This window comes from Laetiporus sulphureus (genome assembly GCF_001632365.1).
Source record: "Laetiporus sulphureus 93-53 unplaced genomic scaffold LAESUscaffold_16, whole genome shotgun sequence".
Lineage (NCBI taxonomy): Eukaryota > Fungi > Basidiomycota > Agaricomycetes > Polyporales > Laetiporaceae > Laetiporus > Laetiporus sulphureus.
In genome coordinates, this window is record NW_024468525.1 from 527,164 (window position 1) to 549,758 (window position 22,595).

At 52.1% G+C, this 22,595-nt stretch overlaps 6 protein-coding genes across 6 annotated transcripts in view; 2 read left to right on the top strand and 4 right to left on the bottom strand.

Annotated features, from left to right (window-relative positions):
- Nucleotides 1-4,515: 4,515 nt before the first annotated feature.
- LAESUDRAFT_812305 (uncharacterized protein) lies at nt 4,516-8,130 on the bottom strand (the record flags this gene model as incomplete). Its single annotated transcript, XM_040914393.1, has 6 exons — nt 8,052-8,130; nt 7,907-7,974; nt 7,787-7,832; nt 7,525-7,710; nt 7,056-7,490; nt 4,516-4,917 (listed from the first exon to the last, which is right to left on the bottom strand). The coding sequence occupies exons 4-6, from the start codon at nt 7,654-7,656 to the stop codon at nt 4,516-4,518; spliced, it is 969 nt and encodes a 322-aa protein (XP_040765060.1). The 5' UTR covers nt 7,657-7,710; nt 7,787-7,832; nt 7,907-7,974; nt 8,052-8,130.
- A 2,008-nt stretch (nt 8,131-10,138) lies between these two features.
- LAESUDRAFT_124131 (Cyanovirin-N) lies at nt 10,139-11,096 on the top strand. Its single transcript, XM_040901259.1, has 4 exons — nt 10,139-10,157; nt 10,213-10,614; nt 10,680-10,795; nt 10,856-11,096. The coding sequence occupies exons 2-4, from the start codon at nt 10,343-10,345 to the stop codon at nt 10,897-10,899; spliced, it is 432 nt and encodes a 143-aa protein (XP_040765061.1). The 5' UTR covers nt 10,139-10,157; nt 10,213-10,342; the 3' UTR covers nt 10,900-11,096.
- Nucleotides 11,097-11,453: 357 nt separating this feature from the next.
- On the top strand, nt 11,454-12,543 carry LAESUDRAFT_736549 (CDP-diacylglycerol--glycerol-3-phosphate 3-phosphatidyltransferase; the record flags this gene model as incomplete). The annotated part of the gene is made up of 7 exons (XM_040910697.1): nt 11,454-11,499; nt 11,659-11,801; nt 11,859-11,985; nt 12,045-12,130; nt 12,179-12,247; nt 12,296-12,387; nt 12,444-12,543. The coding sequence occupies 7 exons, from the start codon at nt 11,454-11,456 to the stop codon at nt 12,541-12,543; spliced, it is 663 nt and encodes a 220-aa protein (XP_040765062.1).
- Nucleotides 12,544-12,671: 128 nt separating this feature from the next.
- Nucleotides 12,672-14,162, bottom strand: LAESUDRAFT_124198 (uncharacterized protein). The gene is made up of 6 exons (XM_040901260.1): nt 14,045-14,162; nt 13,733-13,995; nt 13,243-13,679; nt 13,016-13,186; nt 12,847-12,961; nt 12,672-12,778 (listed from the first exon to the last, which is right to left on the bottom strand). Exons 2-6 carry the CDS (start codon nt 13,898-13,900, stop codon nt 12,755-12,757), a joined length of 915 nt encoding a protein of 304 aa, XP_040765063.1. The 5' UTR covers nt 13,901-13,995; nt 14,045-14,162; the 3' UTR covers nt 12,672-12,754.
- Nucleotides 14,163-18,864: 4,702 nt separating this feature from the next.
- LAESUDRAFT_758738 (uncharacterized protein) lies at nt 18,865-19,933 on the bottom strand (the record flags this gene model as incomplete). The annotated part of the gene is made up of 2 exons (XM_040912487.1): nt 18,865-18,888; nt 18,944-19,933. 2 exons carry the CDS (start codon nt 19,931-19,933, stop codon nt 18,865-18,867), a joined length of 1,014 nt encoding a protein of 337 aa, XP_040765064.1.
- A 1,226-nt stretch (nt 19,934-21,159) lies between these two features.
- The window catches only part of LAESUDRAFT_699242 (uncharacterized protein), a gene marked incomplete at its 3' end in the record, with an annotated part of 3,176 nt that continues 1,740 nt past the window's right edge, over nt 21,160-22,595 (bottom strand). The window contains exon 3 of the mRNA XM_040906376.1: nt 21,160-21,568. Within this exon, the coding sequence (XP_040765065.1) occupies nt 21,160-21,568 (409 nt within the window). The remainder of the gene's footprint in view (nt 21,569-22,595) is intronic.

Here is a 22,595-nt window from a genome sequence, read left to right on the forward strand (position 1 = left end):
GTTAGGTATATTTGGTATCTAAGTCTCTGTCCACGTTGTGGACTAGTACGTGTGAGAAAGCACACGTGGTTCTGAACGTTCTAGCAGGGAATGCTTCATAACATCGTCCAGGTATACCATAACTTTTCCAGTGAGGATGAGATCATGGAAGATGTCATTCATCATCATTTGAAATGTTGATGGTGAATTAGTGAGTCCGAAGAACATCACTAGAGGTTCGAACAGGCCTCGGTTCGTGACGAATGCGGCCTTTTCCTCGTCTCCTTCTTTGATCCATATGTTATTATAGCCCCACCGGATGTTGAGCTTAGAGTAGTACCGGGCTCCCTTAAGCCAGTCAAACAAATCATTGATTAGAGGAAGCGGATATTTATTTTTCTTCGTTACTTCATTGAGCTGTCTATAGTCCTGTATCGGCCTCAGCTTGCCATCCTTTTTCTTGACAAAGAAGAAGGGGGCGCCCCAGGGGGATTTAGACTGTCTGATGCGACCAGTCTTCAGGTTTTCTTCGAGGAATATATCCAGAGCCTCTTGTTCTTTTATGCTCATTGGATACACCTTTCCACAGAAGGGTTTCGCGCCGTCTACTAATTCTATGGCATGATCCCATACTCTGCGTTCAGGGAGCTGATCGAACTCAGCTTCCTCGAAGACTTCCTTATAATCCCAGTATTCTTCTGGAACAACCTCTTGCATGCTCTTAGCTTTGGTACTTTTGCCTTGAGCGATGGCTAGGTCAGTGGCCTTGGTGGCTCGTATATGTTCATATTCGGAAAACTGTTTCTGAATGTAATCGCTGTCCAAAGCCAGCACCTTATCCCCATCTTCCAACTTAAGCTCCCCGCAGTTACAACGCGTAAAGCGAAGCGTGCGTTTAGCTCAGTCAATGTCAGGGTTGTGGTCTTCCAACCAATCGAACTCGAGGAACATATCGTGGTCCGAAAGGGTGGTCACATTGAATGATCGGCGCTCTCTATGGCCTTGGATAACTATATCTAATAGTACATAGTGGGTCATATCGCCATCTCGGTTGGGGGTCCCATCTGCATTGAACACGCGGAGTGGTTGATCGAACAGTATCTTAGGTATCTGGAACTTAGACACGAATTGTTCGTCGATACAACACCCAGTGCAACCTGAATCGAGAAGGGCTTTGGCAGGTATATTCCTATCCCCAACTTCTATTGTTACGGGTATATCGATCTGGCGATGTCGTCGTACTGCTCGGACGTTGAATTGTCCTCGCAGTTTAGTACCGGTCGATCCGAAGCCAGCAGTCCCTCTTGCTGTTTCTGCTATTTCCGTCACGACTTCGGTGATAGGGGGTATCGTTTCGTTCCAAGATTAGCTGGGTGACTCGGTCCCCATACTCAATCTGGAACGGGGTATCAAGGGTATTAATTAGGAGTATTTTGACTCGTCCGACATAGTCTGAGTCTATTACTCCAGCTCCTACATCTATCCCATGTTTTACAGCCAAGCCTGAGCACGGAGCGATGTGTCCGTAGCATCCGCTGGGTATCATCAACTTCAGGCCGGTATCTACGAGGAGACGGGAGCATCCGGAAATGACCACTTCCTCCGCTGAATGCAGATCGTACCCTGCTGCGCCTTCCGTTTGGTGGGTTGGTGTGATGGCTTGCGGGTGGTCTAAAAATACACGCAAAGTGGTTTTCTGTGCCTTCTTCTTCGGTGTACGCCTTGCCGATGTCGAAGCTTCCACTTGCAAACTGTCCGTGTTCTGAACTGAAGAAACGTTAGAAATTGAGCTATTCACGGAATTAAGCACCGATGCTTCTTGATCCGGCCGAGCTCGATTAGGCACCTCTAAGGTCCCATCATCCCGAGACCCCATTTTCGCTCCTACTACTGTTACATTAAAGTGGGCATCACTACTTGTGCCCATATTGTCCGACGTAGTGCTGGTGGTACAGTTGAGGGATGAAAGAATAGAAAAACGAGATCCGCTAGGGTGTGGTGGTGTGCTGTCGTTCGCATCAGGGATACTGAATTTTCCCACACCTGAGCTTAGACCCTTTTGCCCACATCCCTCCGAGGTGTTTTCAGGTATGGCTTGATGGCGCTTCTCAGGCTTTGCCTCCACCACCATCAGCTTGACTCTCCTCGGGGACCTACCTTTTGGTGACCCGTCTAAACCATGGCCCTTCTCAGGTCTCGTGACCTCCGTGACCATGGAATGGCCGTTAATGGTCGGGGGTGACCCGTGTAAACCAGGGCGCTTCTCAGGCTTTTGGGCCTCCACCACCGAGGAATGCACGTTACTGGTCGGAGAAATGGAATTGTCCGAATCGAGTCGAGAGTCCTGCAAGACTTGCATACTTAAGCCTTGCCGAATTGAAAACCTGCCTGGTTGCGCAGAGCAGGGTTGGCCGCAATGGCCACCTTGAACGCTCGTACGGCCTCAGTTTCTTCTACCGTATTGGCCCGAGCTGCAGGCTAGGCATCCTTTTTGCGCCAGCACTGCCCCTTTCCATCATAGTAATGGGTGTGCCATATATCCGTGCACGACCCCTTCTCTGACCTTTCCTTTCCACAGGTACCACACTTCCGGTGCTTGTCGCGTTCGTTTTTGACGCCTACCGTTTCCTTGTGTGGCACCGCCTTCCCTGCCTCATCAATGTTCCTGATGGGCGCCCTTCCCGTTGTCCGGACTGCATTTGTCGTTACCGTTGTCGAACCTTCCTCCTGGTGGACTTGCCGGGTCTTGGAGTCTTTGGCTTTCCCCTTGCCCTTTTGGTCCTCAAAGGTGGATGCCCACTGCTGCTGCTGTTGAAGGTCTAACTGGGCCACAACCTGCTTCCACAGGCTGTAGCTATTGACATCCCGGCTAATACCTTCGGACGCCCATACTCTGTCACAGAGCTCCTTTCGCATGGCAGTCCTAAGCAGTTGGAGCAGCAGCTGCTCATCCTTGTACCCTGAGACCTTGACCCAATGTTCCCATTCAGCTTCAAACTCTTTCCAAGGCTTATACCTTTGCTGCATGCTTCGCAGCATCCGTTGACCTTCCAACTCCGGGTTCGTGGGGTAATACATCTTTTTAAAGTCCGCAATGAAGTCCTGGAGCGTGGCGTAGACCGGGGGGCCTCCCATCATCCTTTCCAACAGGGAGGCTTTCCAGTGGTCGATTTGAGGTCCATGTATGTAAGACATTGCCCAGCGAATTTTACTTTGTTCGTCTTCGAACTCGCTGGGCTTCATGACGATGTAGTTCATTACGTCGACAAGCCATGCCTTTGCCTTGGATTTTGTGCCATCGAATGGCTCCGAGAGGTTGACCTTTGGTCCTCGGAACGATTTCCTGTGTACTTCGTCCGAGGATGCCGGTGGCGGAGCTGCCGAGCGACGATCCCGTTCTGGTGGTGGGACTGGTCGCTCTGGCGGGAATGCGTAGTGTGCCTCTGCCAACTCGTCATCTTGGTCTCCCTCGTAGGAGTGTGCCGGGGATATTGAGGGCATCTGCACCCTAAAGGGCAGCTGCTCAGGGTTTGCCTGGCGTGCCGGTTTGAGCCCACTAGGGTCGGCGGGTCCACTAACTCCTTTTACCCAATCCCGAATGTCCTGTTGACCCGGATCTTGTCTCCTTTTTCCTTTATTGACCGGTTTCTTTGGCGATCGAATCGGGGAAGGTGGTGGCGGACACGTCATGGCTTCCAGGAGGCTGATTCGGGTTTTCTGGGTCTCGTTGATGCCTTCTAGACCCTTTACCCTTTCCTCACTGGACTTGAGCGCTGTCTTGAGGGATTCCAGTTCCATTGTTAGTTTGTGGATCTGGTTGCCTCACTCTGTTTGTGCGGCCGTGTGCTCACTGATCTGTCTCATGAGACGATCTCGGGTTGCTTCGGCAGCCAGGCGTCCTTCGCGTGCCTCGGTCACCTCTCTTTGCGCCGTGTCGAGTCGATTGCGCAGCCGATTGTAATCATTCTGGAGGTGTCCATATGCACGCCACATGTCCACAGGTTGAGTCCAGAATCCGGGGGTGTCTTCCATGAGTGGGGGGAGACCAGGTCATGCCAAGTAGTAACTCTGCCTATTGTCGGGGAGCCTGTATCGCTCATATCCTGGCGGAGTTCCTGAAGCGTGACTTGACCAGACGTAGTCCTGCCCCCTTGCTGCTCCCTCGTGTCTTGCTACCACATCCACCGGTTGAGTTCGATACCATTGTCGGTCCTCCTCGGAGTGATCGCGAGCTCGGATGTCGTACTCCCATTGATGGAAGCGTCTCCCTGTCCTTTGTTCGTTTGGGTACAGGGCGGTGAACTCGTCCACTAGTCGTGCCGAAGGCCCCCTTCTTCTGGGAAGCGCTTCCAGCATTGCTGGTGTCATGAAGTACCGTGGAGTGGGAGCGAGGATGTTGGTGTCATTAAATGACGATGGGGTGGATGCCCTGGGTTCCGGGCCTTCGGGATTCAGGTGCCCTTCTACGGAATGTTCAGATTGTGCGATTTCGGCCATCTTTGGTGTTGATACCTGGTCAGGGTTTTGGCGACCTGTTCAGAAAGGTTCTTCTTCGTCGGAAGAGATACCGTATTCTTCGTCAAACAGGAGGTGGTATAACTCCTGATCGTCTTCTACCGGTTGTCGTGGTCTGGGGAATTCCCGGACTATGCGGTGTGGCTGGTATTCGAGCCTTTCATAGTAGTCGATGATGACCTGGTAGCGGTATAGAATGAAACGAGCTTGGGCGACGTGGGGCTGGTATATGAAGTCTGCCCGGAATATGACGCTGATATGCTCATAGACTTGATCCCACTCTACCGGTCCTGGAGATATGGTGTAGATGGATGTATATTCTGCCAACGAGAACCTTTGCATTCGATGTTGAAATCTACTCGCGAGCTTGTCGAGCTGTTCTTCACCAGGGCCTCGTAATGACCCAGACACAGCTTTAGAGTCCTGCTACTCCTAGTAGGTCTAGTTACTACGGAGTCCTGAGTGGCGCGGTTCGCAGTCGCAGAGGGGTCTTTGTGGTCTTTGATTATTTCACCACCAGTGTCCGACTACCTCTGAAGGGATGTAACCTTGGTCCACCTGCCGTTCCAGCAGAGCTTTCTGAGAGTTCGTCCCACGCCAAACGACTATTTGTCTACGTATGTGATGGTAACTAAACCTCTAAGTAAGTCAGAGCTGCGCAGGGGTTGAATACGCGTCTGGTGCCTCTTTAGCACTGAGCAAGTAGTTTTATTCCCTCACTACTCGAGGTTATGCAGGTCTCGCCGAAGCGGTCCAGAAGGGTTGCTGATTTACAGCTTCAGGGCCTTTTCAAAGGTGTCCCGTACCTCCCGCAAGTTCTCCCTTGTCTGCAGTTGTCACGTCTGCTACCCCTAGACCTGGTGGCTAGGATGGTGACATTAGAGGATAAATCCTCCGATAGCATGGCAGCTAGGCCGAGGATAGTTTATATGGACTAGCAGAACTGAACGTCAGATTACCCCGCTGGTCAGTCCAATACAGGAGCTGCCTCGTTGCTGCGGCGTACTCGATATCAGTACCCTTTTAAGGAGCACTGCGTCCTTTTCCCCTAGAGGTGCTGACATCAACAGGCACTCCTGGCCCTTCTTGACAGCCCTAATGCGGTTTTAACCACTAGATTTATGTAGGAAATCCCCTTACGCCTGGGGTCGTGGCAATGTTTGGGACTGTAGTATGTCGCCCACTTTCGCAGGAGGCTGGTTTAGGGCCTGTGTATCCTGACTAACAATCCGCGTATTCGCTTCACCGAAGAGGTTCAGCAGGGCGCAGCTAAGCCCGAGGAAAGTGGAGAGAAGCCCTGACTGGGCACGATGAGGATGGAGTTGATCGACAGTGAGAATACAGTCTGAGGCGTCGACCGGTGCCCACAGACTAAAGAGAGAAGTTTCGAGTTATGTGATGGATCTCAGGAACTCCTGGGTCCGCTCTCGCCTAACCCATCAGGGTTCTTTAGCTTAAGTGGAGGAGTAAAGACCAACTCGAAACTGAGGGGTAGGCCTCAGCTCGAGCGAATATATATACAAGAGGGGCCAGACCCCTGGTACCGGGTGTAAGACCCTGCGTACCCTAGGTTTGTAATAATACATCATTATGGCATGATATGGCGTGCTCAGGCCTAGTGGAGTCCGTCTAAGTCTAGGGGTGTCTGTGGAGTCCAAACCTATGATGTCACTATGACATAGGGTCACGTGACTGGTACATGTCCGGGGGATGTCCGAGTGGCGTGGGTATACTAAGATATACACGTGGAGACGTAGTGGTACATTCTATATACGGTAACTAGGTGGATAAATAATGGTCCGTGGGCGCTTGCGACTTGTGGCGTGGAAAAACCATGACAGCCTTCTGATACGTCACCATTATGTGCAAGTGCAAATTCAACTTTGCTCAGTGTCCTGAATGAGGCTGATGAAAGATATGTATCGATCTCCTCGTGGTGAGTAGGCTCATCAGATTCGAGAAAGGTCTTCATTTCCTCCTCCACTGCATTGATTTTAGTGCTGTGTGAAGACCACTGAAACATAATCACAATTTCTCGGGGCTGGCCTGGCTTTATTGAAAGTAAGACTGGACACAGTGCATCCAGGTCAGAAACTCCCCAATAAATCAAAAAGTTTAGCCATAGTCTCTGCAGTGAGGTATTGTGAGTGAAGGACAACATAGAATCTGCAGAGACTCCAGTTAGCAGTGAAAGTAGAGTGCACACCTGCGGCAGACACCTCTGTATGTGCCTGTGGTGGTGCTGAGTAGTGAAGTTGCAATCGCAATTCTGAGAGTGAGCTAGATGCAACATCCAATAGTCGCTGACATTCCCAGTAGTGTTGTGATCCAGTCACATGAATTAAATCATCGATGATGAGTCTCTGCAAGTGACTCGAGATGCAAGGATGAGCCAGGAAGTCGATGAGTTTCTGAGGTCTCCTGAGATGGCCTCCCATGAGTGACAAGGACGTGATGTTGTTGCAGTTGTGATATGTTCCAAATGCATCCTGGTGGAAGCAGTCATGTGTGAATCTCAGATAGTCGCATCTGAGCTCGATCAGGCCTGGCAGGGCGCATACGAGTCGCGCGAGGACAGTGATCGACGGGAACATGACAATATGGAGATGGAGGCGAGTGACGGAGAAGGCGGAGAGGTGCAGGAAGATGTCGCCGTGCATCGTCGACAGCTTCCACTCTGAGTTCTGTATTGTGAGCCGCTCCAGCCGGGGCAGCTTGCGAGCGAGCATAATCGCTGCCGTCGACAGCGCTGACAGATCTGTCTCCTGATATTTACCCACTATAGTCATATCATACGGCCGCTTCGACAGCTCTGGCCTCCGCTTCAGCTTCTTCGCATAGGCCATGACAGTCTTGACAGTCTTGATCCTAATTAACCTGCGCAAGTGGAAGAGACTTGGAGGATACCACGCTCGGCAGACGAGCATGCATCGCCGCAAAGCACGCTGGTCGTCCCATAGATGGTTGATCACATTCTCCCATACCTCGATCGGAAGCTGTGGCACAGTTCTCAATCGCTACTGGTGTCACCTCGAGTTCCACCTCGCGATTTGCCACTGGTTCCACCTCTGGTTCCACTACAGGTTCCACCTCGAGTTCTACCTCTGGTTCCACCACTGCTTCCACCTCAGGTTCCACCTCGAGTTCCATCACTGGTTCCATCACTGGTTCCACCTCGGACGAGACCGTACGGCCTGCCTTACCCTTGCCCTTCACCTAACGTAGCGCAGCACGTAAATGGTCACTGGTCAGGAACACATAGTACATGAGATTTGTCCACTCAAGTACTCACGATTCGTATAAGCCATTGTGAGTTGATATTCCATACGTTCTTCGTCCTGTCCACGAGACGTTTCAGCTTCCGTTTTATGGAGTCCATATTGTTGGAGTAGACAGCGCGCAGGATGTTTACAGGTACTTTCCAAGCCCGCTCTTGCAATATATTTATCCATCTCATCGCGCGCATTGCAACGTGGTTTCCTACAATATGTTCAGTTCACACGCACACACAACCATTCATGAATAATCAGGATGCTATTTGCAGGTGCTATACGTACGCCGTCTGTTCGTTGATAATGCACAATGCAGCGGCATTTTCACCCGTCGACGAGGCAGAATCATGGTGGTAAAACATGCGGCGCGACATGTGATACTACAGCGCGGTCATTCTCCGAGTTTGTATGCGTCCTTAAGGCCTTAGGCCTTAGGCCTTATGCATTAATGCATTATGGCTCACGCGTACTATAGCATGCTGTAACCTTTCGACGGTAGGTTCAGTCACGCGTCACAGCCACCCTTGAACTGGCCTTTCAGTTCAGACGTCACGCGTCACCGGCCGGTCTGAACTAAGGGTCAGTTCAAAGGTCACACCGTTCCGGAGCTCTTTTCGCGGGTGTTTATATATTTTTCTCTATCAGAACGATTCCTACACCACACAATTAAGCGCCTGAACTGAACTGAACTTTTGTCCCAGGTCACAGGGGGTCTTGAACTAAATCTGGCCCAGTTCAAGGGTCACGCGTCGCACCCCATGAACCTACTATGGTCGAAAGGTTACAGTATATGCAGAATCATGATTTCACGCATCTTGCAGACGGATGTGCTGCACCACAACAAACATCGCAGCTATGCCCGCTGCCAAGGGACAAAGGGAGTGTTGACTTTCCCGGCCAGCCCGTTGCGCGGCCAGGAGTTCGGGAGTCGCCCGCTCTCTAGAAGATGGCTCCACGGGGCCAAACCGATGGCCTGTCCCATTGTAGCCGCGCCCTATTATATACACGATCGCTACTACTCTCCCACGCTGGTGGCGCAGGTCGCACCGGGGCCTCTCGCATCTGCGCTCCGTGCCCAGATTCCAACAGGGAGGGCAAAGGGTAAGGCTGCAGTAGCTCCGCGGTGCCGTGATACGGTTATCGGATGGATGGTATCAGATCACATACCGTACTATTGAGGTCTATACCAGTTGACTCGCGATAACAGCATCACAGCTTCATTATGAATGCGGGCCAGGCCTATAGGCCGCAAGATGGCAGGTGGGCGACACAGCTGTCAGGATGTCCGTACAATTTCTGTGCTCCCCTCGGGGCCAGTCCGTATATCATCTATACTGAATTTGATGGAAGCTTCTGTTGATACAGCAATTTTAAGCCGCATCTAGTACCCTGCTCGAGAGTCAAAGTCGGTTCAAGGCTTACAGCGTGCCCAAACCTGCGTATGTAACACTGCGATCGGCAATGGGCATCAGTTTCAATGATGGCATCAGCCGGTGTAGTACCGGCGAGCGCCGAGGACCCGCGTGAGCCCGCGTGCCAGCGAGCGTTCCACCATGTATGCAGCGTCTGCAGCGGCCTCCAGCCTTCTGACGAGGCATGCTTCGTGCCTTTTCTCATATGGACGACTCGTGGATTATCGTTCATGGACACTCAATCAGTCATGAACATGGCGAAATACGAAGTCTTCGCCTCACCCCGCCACCGGCGCTCTCAAAAAGTACTTTGCTAGCCCAACCGCTTTTTACCATGCATTCAACGAGAACCTCGCTACGCTAAATTCTCGCGCACTGATACTGACAACCGCAAGTACAAAGACCGCGCAAACCGTCCATGGGCTAAGCATAGGAGCGGCTTCCTATACTCAGCGCTGGTTTTATGAACCTAGCGGTGGCCAGATATTGGTCAACCGACTCAACGAATCCGGTCCGACGTTATGCCGTGCAGACAAACAAGAACTTTATAAAAGGCGATGAGGATATGAAAGCCACCTGGAAATCAGTCAACAAGCCCTTCAGTCATTCGATATACCTTCTGCGGTACATCTTGGCGGAATTGACACTCTTGCAATTGGATTGCGGTCTCGAAGTATCAATTACCAAAGTAAGCTGTTTTTAACCGTGCATGAGACAAATCAACATTAACGCTAGGTCGTTTTCCTAGTCAGTTTCCGTTCATGTCGGGGAGTACATGCTCTTCCAGGGTTGTACATTCAAAGCGAACTAAATGCGTTTCACTAGTACTGCTCTCGCAACAGCTGCTACCCAAGGTGACAAGTCGAAGGGCGCCGCTGTCAACTGAGTTGGCAGATGACCCCTGCCGATTGCCACCTTGACCGTTTCCACGGTCATTCTGAAGACGATTCACCTTGATAGCTCAACTCGTGTACTGACGGTACGTATACTAACAATGATATGGCTCGTGTCTTACCTGATCGAGCAAGGATAAGAACGAGACGATGCCCATCATCAAACTGTCTACAATTTTCACCGCTTATCGAGCCGCGCTCCTCACCATATAAACGGGGCTACTCGCTCACTCCAATTTTCAGGTCCTCACCACTTGCAGTCATTCTCACAATGAAGCTCAACATCCTCGCTCTCGTCGGCATCGCCACCTTTGTCTCTGCCATTCCTGCAGAGGACATCGCTCTCAATATCACCGGTGGTCCTGTTCCAGACCATGGAGGCGGTTTTTCTGGGACATGCAGCTCGTGGGGAGGCTCGTACTCACAGCACGTCGCCGAGTTGCAAGCTACCTGCTATGACGATCATGGCGCGCAGGATACGACGTCGCTCGACCTAAACAACTGCATTGAAAACCACAATGGCAACCTTGGCTGTGCTTGGAAGTGCGTCTGGCTTTCTGTTCTCTAAGAATGCGCAAGCATTGACGGCGAGAAATGTTTCGCTAAAGCGGTCATTTCTTGGGATCGTGTAATGTAGAAAACTCGCTCGGAACCGGGAACACTGTGTTAAGTGTGTCCTGTGCCGACGGGCGAGGTGGAATGGTGTCGCGAAGTATTGACGTCAGTAAGTACTTTCTTTTTTGTCGTTGCCTCCTTCTTCGCTGCACAACTTATCGCTTTGCAGATGACTGCGTTTCGAACTCGAACGGAGGACTTTCTTGCCACTAGAGATGACATCTTATTGACAACTTGAAGACTTGAACCAAATGCATACATTTGATGCTCTATAAATGTGTCATATTCACGAGTTTGGGACACTGAGATGTGGCATAGCAAAGCATACGACGCGAAGCTCTGAAATCCGGCCATAGCACGCAATACATCAGTGATTACGTGTCCATAGTTATGCCCCTATGAAACCTGAGCCTATCTGATAGTCGCGTGCAGACGCAAATTACACAGGGGCGGTAACCCAGTCTCTGAGGTGGAGTACAATCCTTTCAGCCGACCGTATCACAGATGGTTCTTATGCGAACAGAGCACGCATAGAACCAGGCTTGCGTTTACTTTTGTTCTGCCTTAGCGAATTCCTTTTATGTGTCCGGCATTTATGCACATCGATAAAAGATACTGTGATTGCATTCAAGAAAGTCGGTGAAGGAACGCGCCATGACTCCGTGACCAGTGAAACAGCGCTATAGCGCGTTTGCATGGCATCACGTGATCGCGTCTAGCGTCCGGCAGACCGCCGCGCGTTCGCTGTTCAGTACTTCACATAAACGATGTTCGTGACCCTTGTTCGGCCACGTCTCGTGCGATACACTCAATGTGCAAGGAACAACCACTCTCTCTTCACGAGTCGCGGGGGGTTTCGCGATTGCTACGTTTCTCCACGACTCCTACGGCATCCTCATAGAACGTTTTCTTTCCACGGCCCCGTTTTATCCAGCAACGAGAACAAGCCAACTACGAAAAGCGGTTTTGGAGCTATCAAAGAAAACATTTACACGCTGCCGAACTTGCTGACAGCGTCGAGAATCCTCGCCTGTCCGGTGTTGGGATGGGTGATCATCCACGACGAGTTCGGCTTCGCGACTGCTCTGCTGGTGTACGCCGGTCTTACTGATATGGTCTGCTTGTCTCATCTGCCGTCTCTGATGCTCACGATCTGAGCTTGCCGCTCAAAGGTGGATGGCATCCTTGCCCGACGATACAAGATGTTCTCCGTCCTCGGCACCATCTTGGATCCGGCCGCAGACAAGGCTTTGATGACCACTCTCACCATAACTCTGGCCATAAAGGGCATGATACCAGGCGAGTTCGCTCATGATTCAAGATGTAGTGCTTGAGCTTGAGGATGGTCTCACTCGCAGTACCGCTGGCAGCGATCATTCTTGGCCGCGACGTCCTGCTCAGCTTGTCTGCGTTCTATATCCGCTACAAGACCCTTCCTCCTCCGGTAAACTTACATTCTGCGTAGTCCATGATGCATTCTCACGCGTTGTAGAAAACGTTTCGCCGATATTGGGACCTTTCTCTTCCTTCTGCCGAGGTACACCCCACTGCAATCAGCAAGGTACGATCACCGCATAGCCAACCCTTTGCCCCGCTGATGTCGAGACAGGTCAACACTCTTCTGCAACTGATGCTGATGACTGTCACGACTATAAGCCCATTGCTTCCATTCGACCTTGCTCCCGCTCTACAAGGGTTTCAGTAAGTCGCTCTGCAGCGTGAAGCTATGCTATGTTGATGTATCTGAATGGCACTAGATGGATCGTTGCAACGACGACTATATGGAGCGGGGCATCCTACCTCTTCTCGAAAAACGCAGTCCGCATTGTAGCCGCGAAACGGAAGCCACCTCCATAGTATGCGTATCGTATTTATCCAAGCCTGAAGTGAACGACAGCTCATGTACGGAAGAAAGCTTGTATACAAGTACAAGATGACGTGTTGTGAATAGTGAATGGTGAGATTGCTAGGCGGAATAATTTATGGTCCATGATGTCCATCAGTACCGGCTCTCCGTTGTCGAACTTCTTGCAAAGCAGCGTTGATTGCTTCTCTAGACGCGCACTGTTCACGCCATGTATCGCTTGCTCGCCTGGAAAGTAGCATATTCAACGAAAAGTCTCAACGATGACGCAGCAGGAAAGCCTACTTTGAACGAACCAAGAAAAGCACAGATATCAGGACGCTCTTGAGCTTTCGCCGCTTAGGCACGACCACAGGCAACTCTGCGGAGGGGAATCCGATCCTGGCTATTGCGGCCAGGATCTTCTGCTCGCTGTGGCCACGATGAGATTCGTATCACGGCAGAATCATTCAGCGTCGGACTTACTCTCGTTCAAAGCGAGCGAGCAGCACAAGCAGATAGTGCTTCTGGTACCCGAGATCAGAGCGTAGTGTTGACTCGCGCGTGAATTTGGCCTTCAGGTAATGTATTTGCACCAGCAATCCTTTGCACTCTTTGTTGTGCTGCGACTTCATAGTGGCCACTTGTTGCTCGTCACTGAGATGCAAATGCGGGTCAGTCTTACATCAAATACAAAATGAACGATCACTAACGCAGCGCAGACATGATTCCTTGACTGCTGGTCCACTATCTTGGCCTGTTCACGCCGGCTCTCCAGCTCCTCTTTCAACAGGCGAATCTGCGTCTGTGATTGCTTCTGAGCTCGTTCCGCCCTCAGTTGCTCATGCTTCTTCTCTTCCTCCAAGCGCTCTTTCTGGGCACGAAGCAGTTGGAGGTCGCGACCAAACTCCTCTGCATTCTTCTTGACTCTCTGCAGATCGGCTTCTAGCTCTGCTACAGAGCGCGCGACATCGCTCTTCTCTGCGGCAATACGCTTCTTCTCAGATTCCGCACGTTGCAGCTCATCTGCCTGAGCCGACAAAGCCTGCTTCAACTCCTCGATCTCGAGTAGGCGAAGGTCCAGTTGATGCCGGCGCTCGTCGTGCGTAGTCTGCGACGCGGCGTGCTCCTCGCGAAGCTTCTTGGCGTGCTGTTGCGCGAACTGAGTATGACAATCACGGATCGAGCGGTTGGCAGGCTCACCTCAGAGACTTCGGAGTAATGTTGCTGCAACTGCTTGAAGTCAGCCATGAGAAGAGATCTCTCTTGTCGCAATTGCTCTATGATCTCGGCATTCTGGGCTACCTTCTTCTGAAGCATGTCAGCCTTCTGCGTAATTGCACCGGCTATGGGGAAATTAGGGCAGTGCATCTGTGACGGACAATTGACGTACAGCGTATCTTTGTCTCCAAATCCTGATTCTCCTGCTTGAGACGCTGGAGGTGAATCCTCACATCTGCCATATCCTATGCTACGTTAATGTATGGCTCCCATAGGCACAAACAGACGTCTTACAGATTCCGCACGGCGTAGTTGCAGAACAATCTCCTCCTTCTCTCGCTCAATGCGGGATTGCTCGGCCGTCATGGTCCTGAGGCGCGAACGTTCAGCCTTCAGCTCGTTCTCAAGCTCATCAATGGTCCGTTTTGCTTTGTCCAGTTCCTATCAGCATGTCAGATCGCTGTCAATCCAACTCATGAACAGAACAGACCCCTTGAATGCCAGCGCGGGATTTCTCGTTCTGCTGTTTTGTGTCGCGTATCTGCGCATTCATGCGATTCGCGGCGTCTTGTAAGACAGCGTTTTCCCCGACCAGTTGACGCCTTTCTTCATCCCAGGCTGCTCTCATTGCAGCTAATTGGGCATTGACCTGCTGCAAGTTCGCACGAAGGGCTTCACTGGTCCTGGTTGGAGGTGTAGGAGGATCTGACGGCAAGTCCATGTCCGCTTCTTCGACTTGCGAGCTGGTGGAACGGGACGGTCAACAAACTTTCACCGTACAAATGATCAATAGCGTGCCTTTCGTTGCCATCGGCAGCGCGATGCAGCCCACGCAAATCGATCTTGCTGCGACATTTCCGGCATCGTGCTTTCTGGAGTCGCCGATACTGCCTCTCTTCCCTTCTCGTGAGCCTGCCAACTTCGTCTTCAAGCGCTTCTATCTTGCGACGAGCATCTTCCAATTGCTCAGTGAGACCAATGACGCCCAGCCCTGCATCCTCAAGCTTGTCGAGTTTGTCATCGATGCTCTCGTTTGCCTGGTCAAGTTCTTGCTGTAGCCTAGCAATTTCGGCCACCAGAGGAGAAATCGTCGGGTCATTCATTGTATTCTGCAACCAAGAAAGCTGCAAGTACTCTTTCAGAACGACACCCGCACATCAGCAATGCAGTAACTCACATCGCGTAGCGGCCCTCCGGGGGTCTTGGGACTGCGCATAGACATGGAGAGAAGTTGCCTTTGCATAGGCGACAGACCGTTGACGTTGAGTGTTTTACCCGGAGTGCCATACATGCTGTGATTGCTCTTCAGGGACCTTAGCCTCTCTAGGAGATCTTCCTTTTCCTTCTCGAGCAGCTCGATCCTTGCATCCTTCGCCTTGTCAATAGCCTTTCGCGCGGGAGACTGTCCGATCAAAGTATTCAACCGGGCAATCTCTTTGTGGGCGTCGTTCAACTCGATTTCGAGCGCTTCAATCTCAGCGTGTAGATCCATGGAATCGTCATTTCCTGGAGGTTGCGACCTGGACTTCGATCGCTCCTGCTCCCTCTCGATAGAACGCCCCGCCGAGGTAAGTTGTGCTTTCAGCTGTGCGACCTCCTGTTCGTCAGCGAGCATTCTGTCCTCTGCAGCTTCCAAGGCCTCTTCCATTTGTCGCGCAAGTTCAGCAGCTTTGTTTGCTTCGTCGGATAGTCTGTCTATCTCTTCCTTGTCTTGCCTGGAGTCTTCAACCATGATCGCAACCTCCTCCTGGGCAGCAGCACACTGAACCTCCAGAGTTTCGATCCGCTCAACTGCTGCGCCTGCGTCCGCATCAAGCTGCGAGATGTAGTCGCGGGCTTCCCGCAGGGCTGCTTCTGTCTTTTGCAAATTGTCCTCGAGCGCCACGTTCTCTTGTAGCGACTCCTCCAGTTCAGCGGATTTAGCCTGCAGCCCATTCTGCAATTCGATATTGCGGTCCTGTTCCTGCCGGAGGGTCTTCTCAAGGTCATCGATCTTGTCGTCCGCTCGCATGACTTCATCCTCGAGCGCTTTGATCTGCTCATTGGTACTCCTCAGTTCTTGCATGGCTTGGGAGAGACGCTCGTTGCTCGCGTTCAGGTCTGCTCCAAGATCATTTCCGCTTTGCAGAGCATGCTCCGCCTTTGCGACCCTCTCCTTCATTGACTCATTAGATGCAAGCGCGGCCGTTAGACGCCTTTCTAGGTCCTCGGCATCTTTCGCTCGCGACTTCTCGCTCACCTGTAAAGCTTGCTTGGCCTGCGCCAGTTGTTGTTCCAGGTCCTGGACGATCGCAGACACGCCTTGCTCGACTTCTCCCATGCGCTCCCGCCACAGCTCCTTGTCCCGAGATCTGTCGTTCCTCTCTTGCTCCAGCGTAGCCTCCGCTTTCTCCTTGTCCATCATACACCGCTGCACATCGCCCTTCAGCTGCTCCACCAGGTCTTCCAGCATCGCTTTCTCCTCAACCCACCCTTCTGCCACGTCTTCGACAACGTCTTCCAGGGATTCACTAGGACCAACGCTCACCCGCCGGCCTCCTCCGCTTTGCCTCCTTCTATGCGCCGAGTCTGCACGGGTTCGATTGGACACCCCACCTTCCTCAACATCGACTTCGCCATAGAGCTCCTCGTACCGGGTCACCTTCAGGACCAGCACCTCGTATGTCTGCATCTTGATCACTAGCAGTTCTACTTCTTCCTCTAAAGCCCTGACTTTGATCACAAGCATCTCATTCTCTTCCTCCAACTTTCGGTTGAGCCCATGCAAATAGTTGTTCAGCTTCGAGGCATTGAACCGGCCAACGCCATGTCCCCGCTCGCCAAGGCCGACCACGGGATCGAAAGATGCGTTCGCACGCGCATGTGTCGTCAGATCATGAGACGAACCAGTGGATGCAATAGACATGCGATCCATCTCATACGGTGACTGCCCAGGCGAGGCGGACCCGGCCGCTTCTGAACCAGACATAGAATCGACCTCCGAGGGAGCCCAGCCTTGCGCCAGCGGGTGAGAGAGCCTGCGACGAACTTGAGGGCGCCGTGTCACATTCACGAAGGCAGCTTCCAGATTAACACCTGGAGTCAACGGCGAAACATTCTGTTGACCTCCGCGTTGCGGGTGCGGTGTGTATCTCGGACGAGGTCTCGCGGTGGAGTTGATGACGGAAAGCAGGAAAGAGCGCTTGTGAGCGTGAGGTGTAGCTGGGTCTTCTTTTGCATCGAACCCTTGGTTACTTTCACCGAGGAACCTCACAGCTTGGCCGGACTGCGGAAGTGCCTGCAATTGCATCCGAGACGAAGATGCAGGCTGTCCTGTGGCGAAGCGCGCCCGGGGCCGTGGCTGAAAGACCGGTGTGGGCGTGAACATGACTGAAGGAGCGGGTGATGAGGGGGGAAGAGAAAACACTGGCGGTGATGGCATCGCGCGTCTTTCCTGTTGGTCAATGTCAGAAGAGAACGTTGGTTCCCGGGGCTCATCTTGCGTCGCCTCGGTGACATCTTGCTCCTGCGTTACTTGTTCTGCCAATTCCATTGGATCGTGTGATCTCGCATCCTCCAAATTACCGCTATGTCCGTCGCTCCCTCTTAACTCGGTTGCGCTACCTTCGTAGTCTTCGCCGACGGCAGGAGAGGCATTGTGGGAGGGCGGCAAAGGGACAGCTACAGCATCAAAGGAGGAGTTCGCCGTAGATCGCGCATACACGGCAGATCGATTGCTGCGAGGTGTAGAATGCGAAGATGACGATGATGGCGATGGAGTAGCGTTCGTCAGTGATGGAGTACGCGTGCGTGACTGTGGACGTCGTAACGAGACATGACGCGTCTTGTCAAAGGGTGACGGCTTCCCTGGCGTCAACATAGGCATAGGCAAACCAATACTCTCGACATACCTTCCTCTCGGAGCGTAGGCTCACTGAATAATCATAGTTCTTCCGGGGAGTATGCTCTTCTTGTAGTTCTTGGATGCTCAGCGAGTGAAGAGCACCTGACACGCTCAAACTACCGTCAGGATCCCTTGTTCCATCTTCGATTGCAGGCTCACGACGGCCATTCAGAACAGAACCGCCTTCAGTGTCCTGATCACTGCTTTGAATATCCACGTCTGCCCCAAGTGCCGATCGAATGTCTGGGAGACTCGGAATAGAACTAACATCGAAGGTCTCGTCCCGAACCTGCCTCGCGCTGCCCCCATGCGCTGTGGATAGCACGGACTTCGCGGATCGCGATTGAATCGAATGAGCGAATCGCAGAGTGCTTGAGTTACTTGATGGAGCGCGCGCCGTGGTCACTGTGTGAGCAGATAACGGAGCTGGGGTTGAATGGACTGGTAAGAAATCTTGATTGCCATTGACGGACTCGTCATTCGATTCGGATTCCGCACCCGGTTCTGCAGAATCATCGAATCCAGGTAGGGAGGGGAGCGATGGCATATCTCTTCCTTCGACAGCTTGTATCCGCCTCCAGACACGCGATGGCGTCTCCAGTAGGGCAGCCATGACGCCTTTCACGTCCTGGTGGAATATAATGCCAGATCTATGGCAAAACTCGTCATCTCACACGACTCAGGAGAAAGCTGCCCCTTCGGTAACAAAAAGGTGAAAGCTCACCAGCTTTTGAACAGCTTGATATCTATCGCACGATGAGCTTTAGGGACAGGTCAGAGTACGAAGGTGTGGCCAAGGTATGGCGGGCGAGACGCCGAGTGGCCGTTCAAACGACAGCAGACACGCGACGCGACGCGAACTGGTTGGACGCACGTGACCGGATCCAGGCTAGCGCTCACAGTGTATGTTCCCTGCTTACTTCGAGCTTGGAGTTGGATGGCAGCTCTTCGTCCCGTTTTCAACGCCGCCACGCTTATATGCTATGCCTTGGGGCCTCTGCGGCAATTGCCTCCAAGTGCCGCCACGAAACGCACTCATTTCAACGAGTTGACTATTATCGCATTCGCCACGATCTCAGCAACTTCAACGGCCAATACAATTGCAATCGATGAACCTATGTCCTATACCGCACAGTCGACACCCAACAATATGTCGGACGGTGTGTATCTACGGCGCAGATCGCACCTAGTCATGTAAACTCGTTCTAAAGACCGTCTTGGCGTCTGCTGATCAGAACTTGATCTCCAATTCCACCTGCTCAACAGTGGGCTTTAATCGCATGAATTCCGGACGATTCATCGGCCCTTACCTGCGACGTTGCCTTATCTACTTCAGCCGCGTAATGGGAGATGAAGCCCAGCATGTCCCAGGGACCTTTGTTCTTGCAAGTATTACATGCAGAAGCTGCTATCAGAGCGTTTACCACCGCCGGTTGGCTGTAGGTGATCGCTTCCCCACTAGGAGTGGAGTCGGTGACAGCCTTCAACATGGGCAGTGAATTCTTCCACCAGGCTCTAATGTTGCCTATACCATCCCACTCCAATGCACAATCTACACCGTGAGAAGTCCGACCGAACCAGATATACTTGGGGTTCAGATTGCGTACCCACGAGTAATCAGAACTGAGACATGCTGCGGCAGCGCTGCACTTCTCGTGGTAGTCGAGGATTCGGTAATAGGCTCCGCCGGTGATATCTTCCAGTTCGGGGACATATTTATCGCGAAGCGGAATGGCTAACGAGCACTTTGCGGCGAATCTCGCTTCCTCCTCGAGGCCGAACTGCAGCGCGAGAGCGTAAACTCGAAGAGGCACCGTCTTCGCCAGCTTTCGCATTTGGATGCAGACCATCTGGACGACGTCGTCCATCAGATATTTTCGCGCCGCTTTCAGGACACTGCTCAGCTGGTTGACATCGTCAAGGTCGGGAGGGGATATGGGGTAGCACAACCGCAATAATCTGTCGAGTGTCTCGTTGTCTTCTTCCATCGGGATGATGGGCAGGTTGTACTTCTTGTCAGACCACCCGGATCCGGCGGACTCTCCTTCAGTGACCTGGGGCAAGCGGAACATGTCCTCGAAGAAAGCGGAGGCTTCGATCAAAATGGCCTTCCGCACATGGAAGTCCATCATATCCTTGGAACGGAGGACCACATCTGCGGTCGACTTGTTGAATGGCGCAGGAGCGTCGGTTAGGTGAGGACTGCGAGGACAGGGGCCAGAAGAACTGGGAGCCGATTGCGCTGGAGACTCTGCTGATGTTTCCTGCGACACTGTCGGGAAAAGCGGGTTTCGACTCATCAGCGCGAGAACATCTTCAGGGAAGTCCGACCCCAACATACTCGTATGCCCGAGTCTTGGTACGGCTGAAGGAAGCTGTTGGAAACCGCCAATCTCTCTGAGCCTTTATAGCGACAAAGCCGCTCCACGCCCAGGGGTTAGCGCGTGACAGTGTCACTAGTCACGTCCGTGTTATCCTCGTTGTGTCTTAACAGAACATAGACTCAAATTGTCCCCCTGTTTGATCACTTACTTGAAGGCAACAGCTTGCCAGACGTCCGCGCAGCTTGCAGGTCTTGCTTACATGTGGCCAAATCATGGATCGCACTGTTACCCTCCCTGTCTCGACAATATCAATTAGTTAGGCAGTGTCATGAAAGCGTCTCAAAAGTATCCGAGAGCGCCATTCAGTCAAACTACGTGATGACAATGAGTCGATAAGATACCCTAGAAGGCAAGGTTTCATATTAGTTGTAATGGTCGGCATTTGTAAGTGCTTCGATTGATTGATAGTGTGGCATACGCACAACCGAGCAGAGACCCATGCCTTCATTGCTGTGCCTTTCCTAGGATGTCCGATAGGAAGGGCTGCGACTGCGGGGCACCATTGACGGCTATGAACAGGATAATGAGCAGAATGTCAGAGCATTGTACCGCCAAGTGCCCAATTAACAAGCTGTACAGGAGCGTGTCAAAAGCAGAATGCATCTGGAAACCAGATTGATGGATAGAGCCTGCAGCAAGCCTTACTACGCCCCGCTAGATGGCCATAATGACTCTTCAATCAGCTTATTCCGCGGACGGAAGACACAAGAGGGCTTGTGTCAGCAGGTTAGTCGTCAGCACAGATCTGGTGCAGCGTGTCCTCCGTCACGGCATGTATGAACATCCAGAAGCACTATAAATTCAGAAATGATGAATAGCAAAGACATGGAGGAGAGATGAATTTGGCCAAGCGATTCTCTGCAGTCGGTGCACTGTCACTGCCTGTGACAAGTCGCGAAATGTTTACGTGATAAACTCACGGAATGCAAGTTTTCCTCTGCTCATACTCTGCTTTTGTCACTGTATGACGAGCTTAATCTGAAGAGCGTTGAATCAGCATCCTATTACACAACACCAGAAGCCAACCTACTGAAGCCACAACACGATCCACCTCGGCCGCGAACTCTTCCATAAAGGCTCGAAGCTCTTTCCCAGCTCGCGCTCTGCAGACAGAGCAAGCAGCTGCTTCTGTCAGCGCCTGATCACACCATTCCGGAGCAGAGATTGCCATGCTGCTGGGTCTCTTTCAGCAAGTCTGCAGAGCGCTCCATGTGCTGCAACCACCAAGTCCGGGGTGTCCGCAGTTCGTTCGATTTGAGGTACCATCGCATAGAAGCTCCTGGGCAGCTGGTACATTCAAACCACACCCAATCGTCACTTGAATCGATCCAACGAAACTTCTTGGCTAGGCCACTGGCTGCCTCGCCACACTTCGCGTGATAATTGAGAAGCCGGATATACGCAGATGCGCTGATATTGTCGAACTCAGGCAGGGGGACATGCTCCATTTCTTCATCTAGGTAGTACCTAGCGGCTTCCACGGCTTCCGAAGTGAGATGGAAGTGGACGGCAACTGCATATGCCTTGAGGGGTGCTGTCTTCGCATACGACCTCAGCCTACTGGCTAAGAAATTGATCGCGCAGTCCATGTCATACTTCCTGGCAGCGTCCAGGAGCGGCGCGATCTCGTCCATGTCGATATCCGGATCACAGACGGGGTAACATATGCGCAGCAGCTTTTCGAGTGTATTCCTGTCTTCTGTCATCGAAATGACAGGTACGCCATCCCGTTGTTCATCGCTAGCCTCCTGTAGTCGAGGCAGAGAGAACATGCTCTCGAAAAAGGCAGATGCCTCCCCGATGATTGCTTTCTTGACGCGGAAGTCCGTGCCATCCGAGGATCGTATAATGACGTCGGCGGTGGACTTGTTGAATGGAGCGGGAGCATCAGCAAGTACTACAGTGTCCGCTGGCTTGCTGGCAGGCTCTGTCTGCACGGCATCCACTTTGATGTCATCCACTGCCGGCGCATTCATTAGCCTCTATCTGTTAGTCGAATATATCGAAAACACTTGCTGAATGGAACTATTACGATTCGCGGAAGAATTGGTTTCGACGAGATGAATACAACAGCTGTCCGCAGCGTCGAGAGCAGGTGCTCTGAGTCCCGCAGAGAGCGCGCACGCGTATATCTATGATCGTGTCAACCAACTCTTGACAAAAGACGTGAGAACGTAGAATCCATCGATTTATCACGTGCAAGTCGACGCGAGGGACGCCGTGGCAGGTGGTGATAGCTGGCACTTAGTTTCTCCGAGTTTGCCGTTAGAAATCGACCAGTGCATCGACTGACACAATTGAAACATAAGCGCAGCACAAGTATCAAGAGGCTAAAAGCCCGTGTATCGTACATTCACAAGCTAACCTAGTAACAAATGCGGTAGTCCAAACACATCATAGCTTAACCTTCACCATGACCTTCGCTGCGCCTGCCTGGAGGACTTCGAGCCGCTACTTCATCAACCATCTCCTCGACGACAACCTTCGCGAGGAGGACATCCTTGATGAAGCTGGTCACTCGGCCAGATGAAAATATGATGGCCTCTCCATTCTTATAAGAATATTAATCATGTCGGCA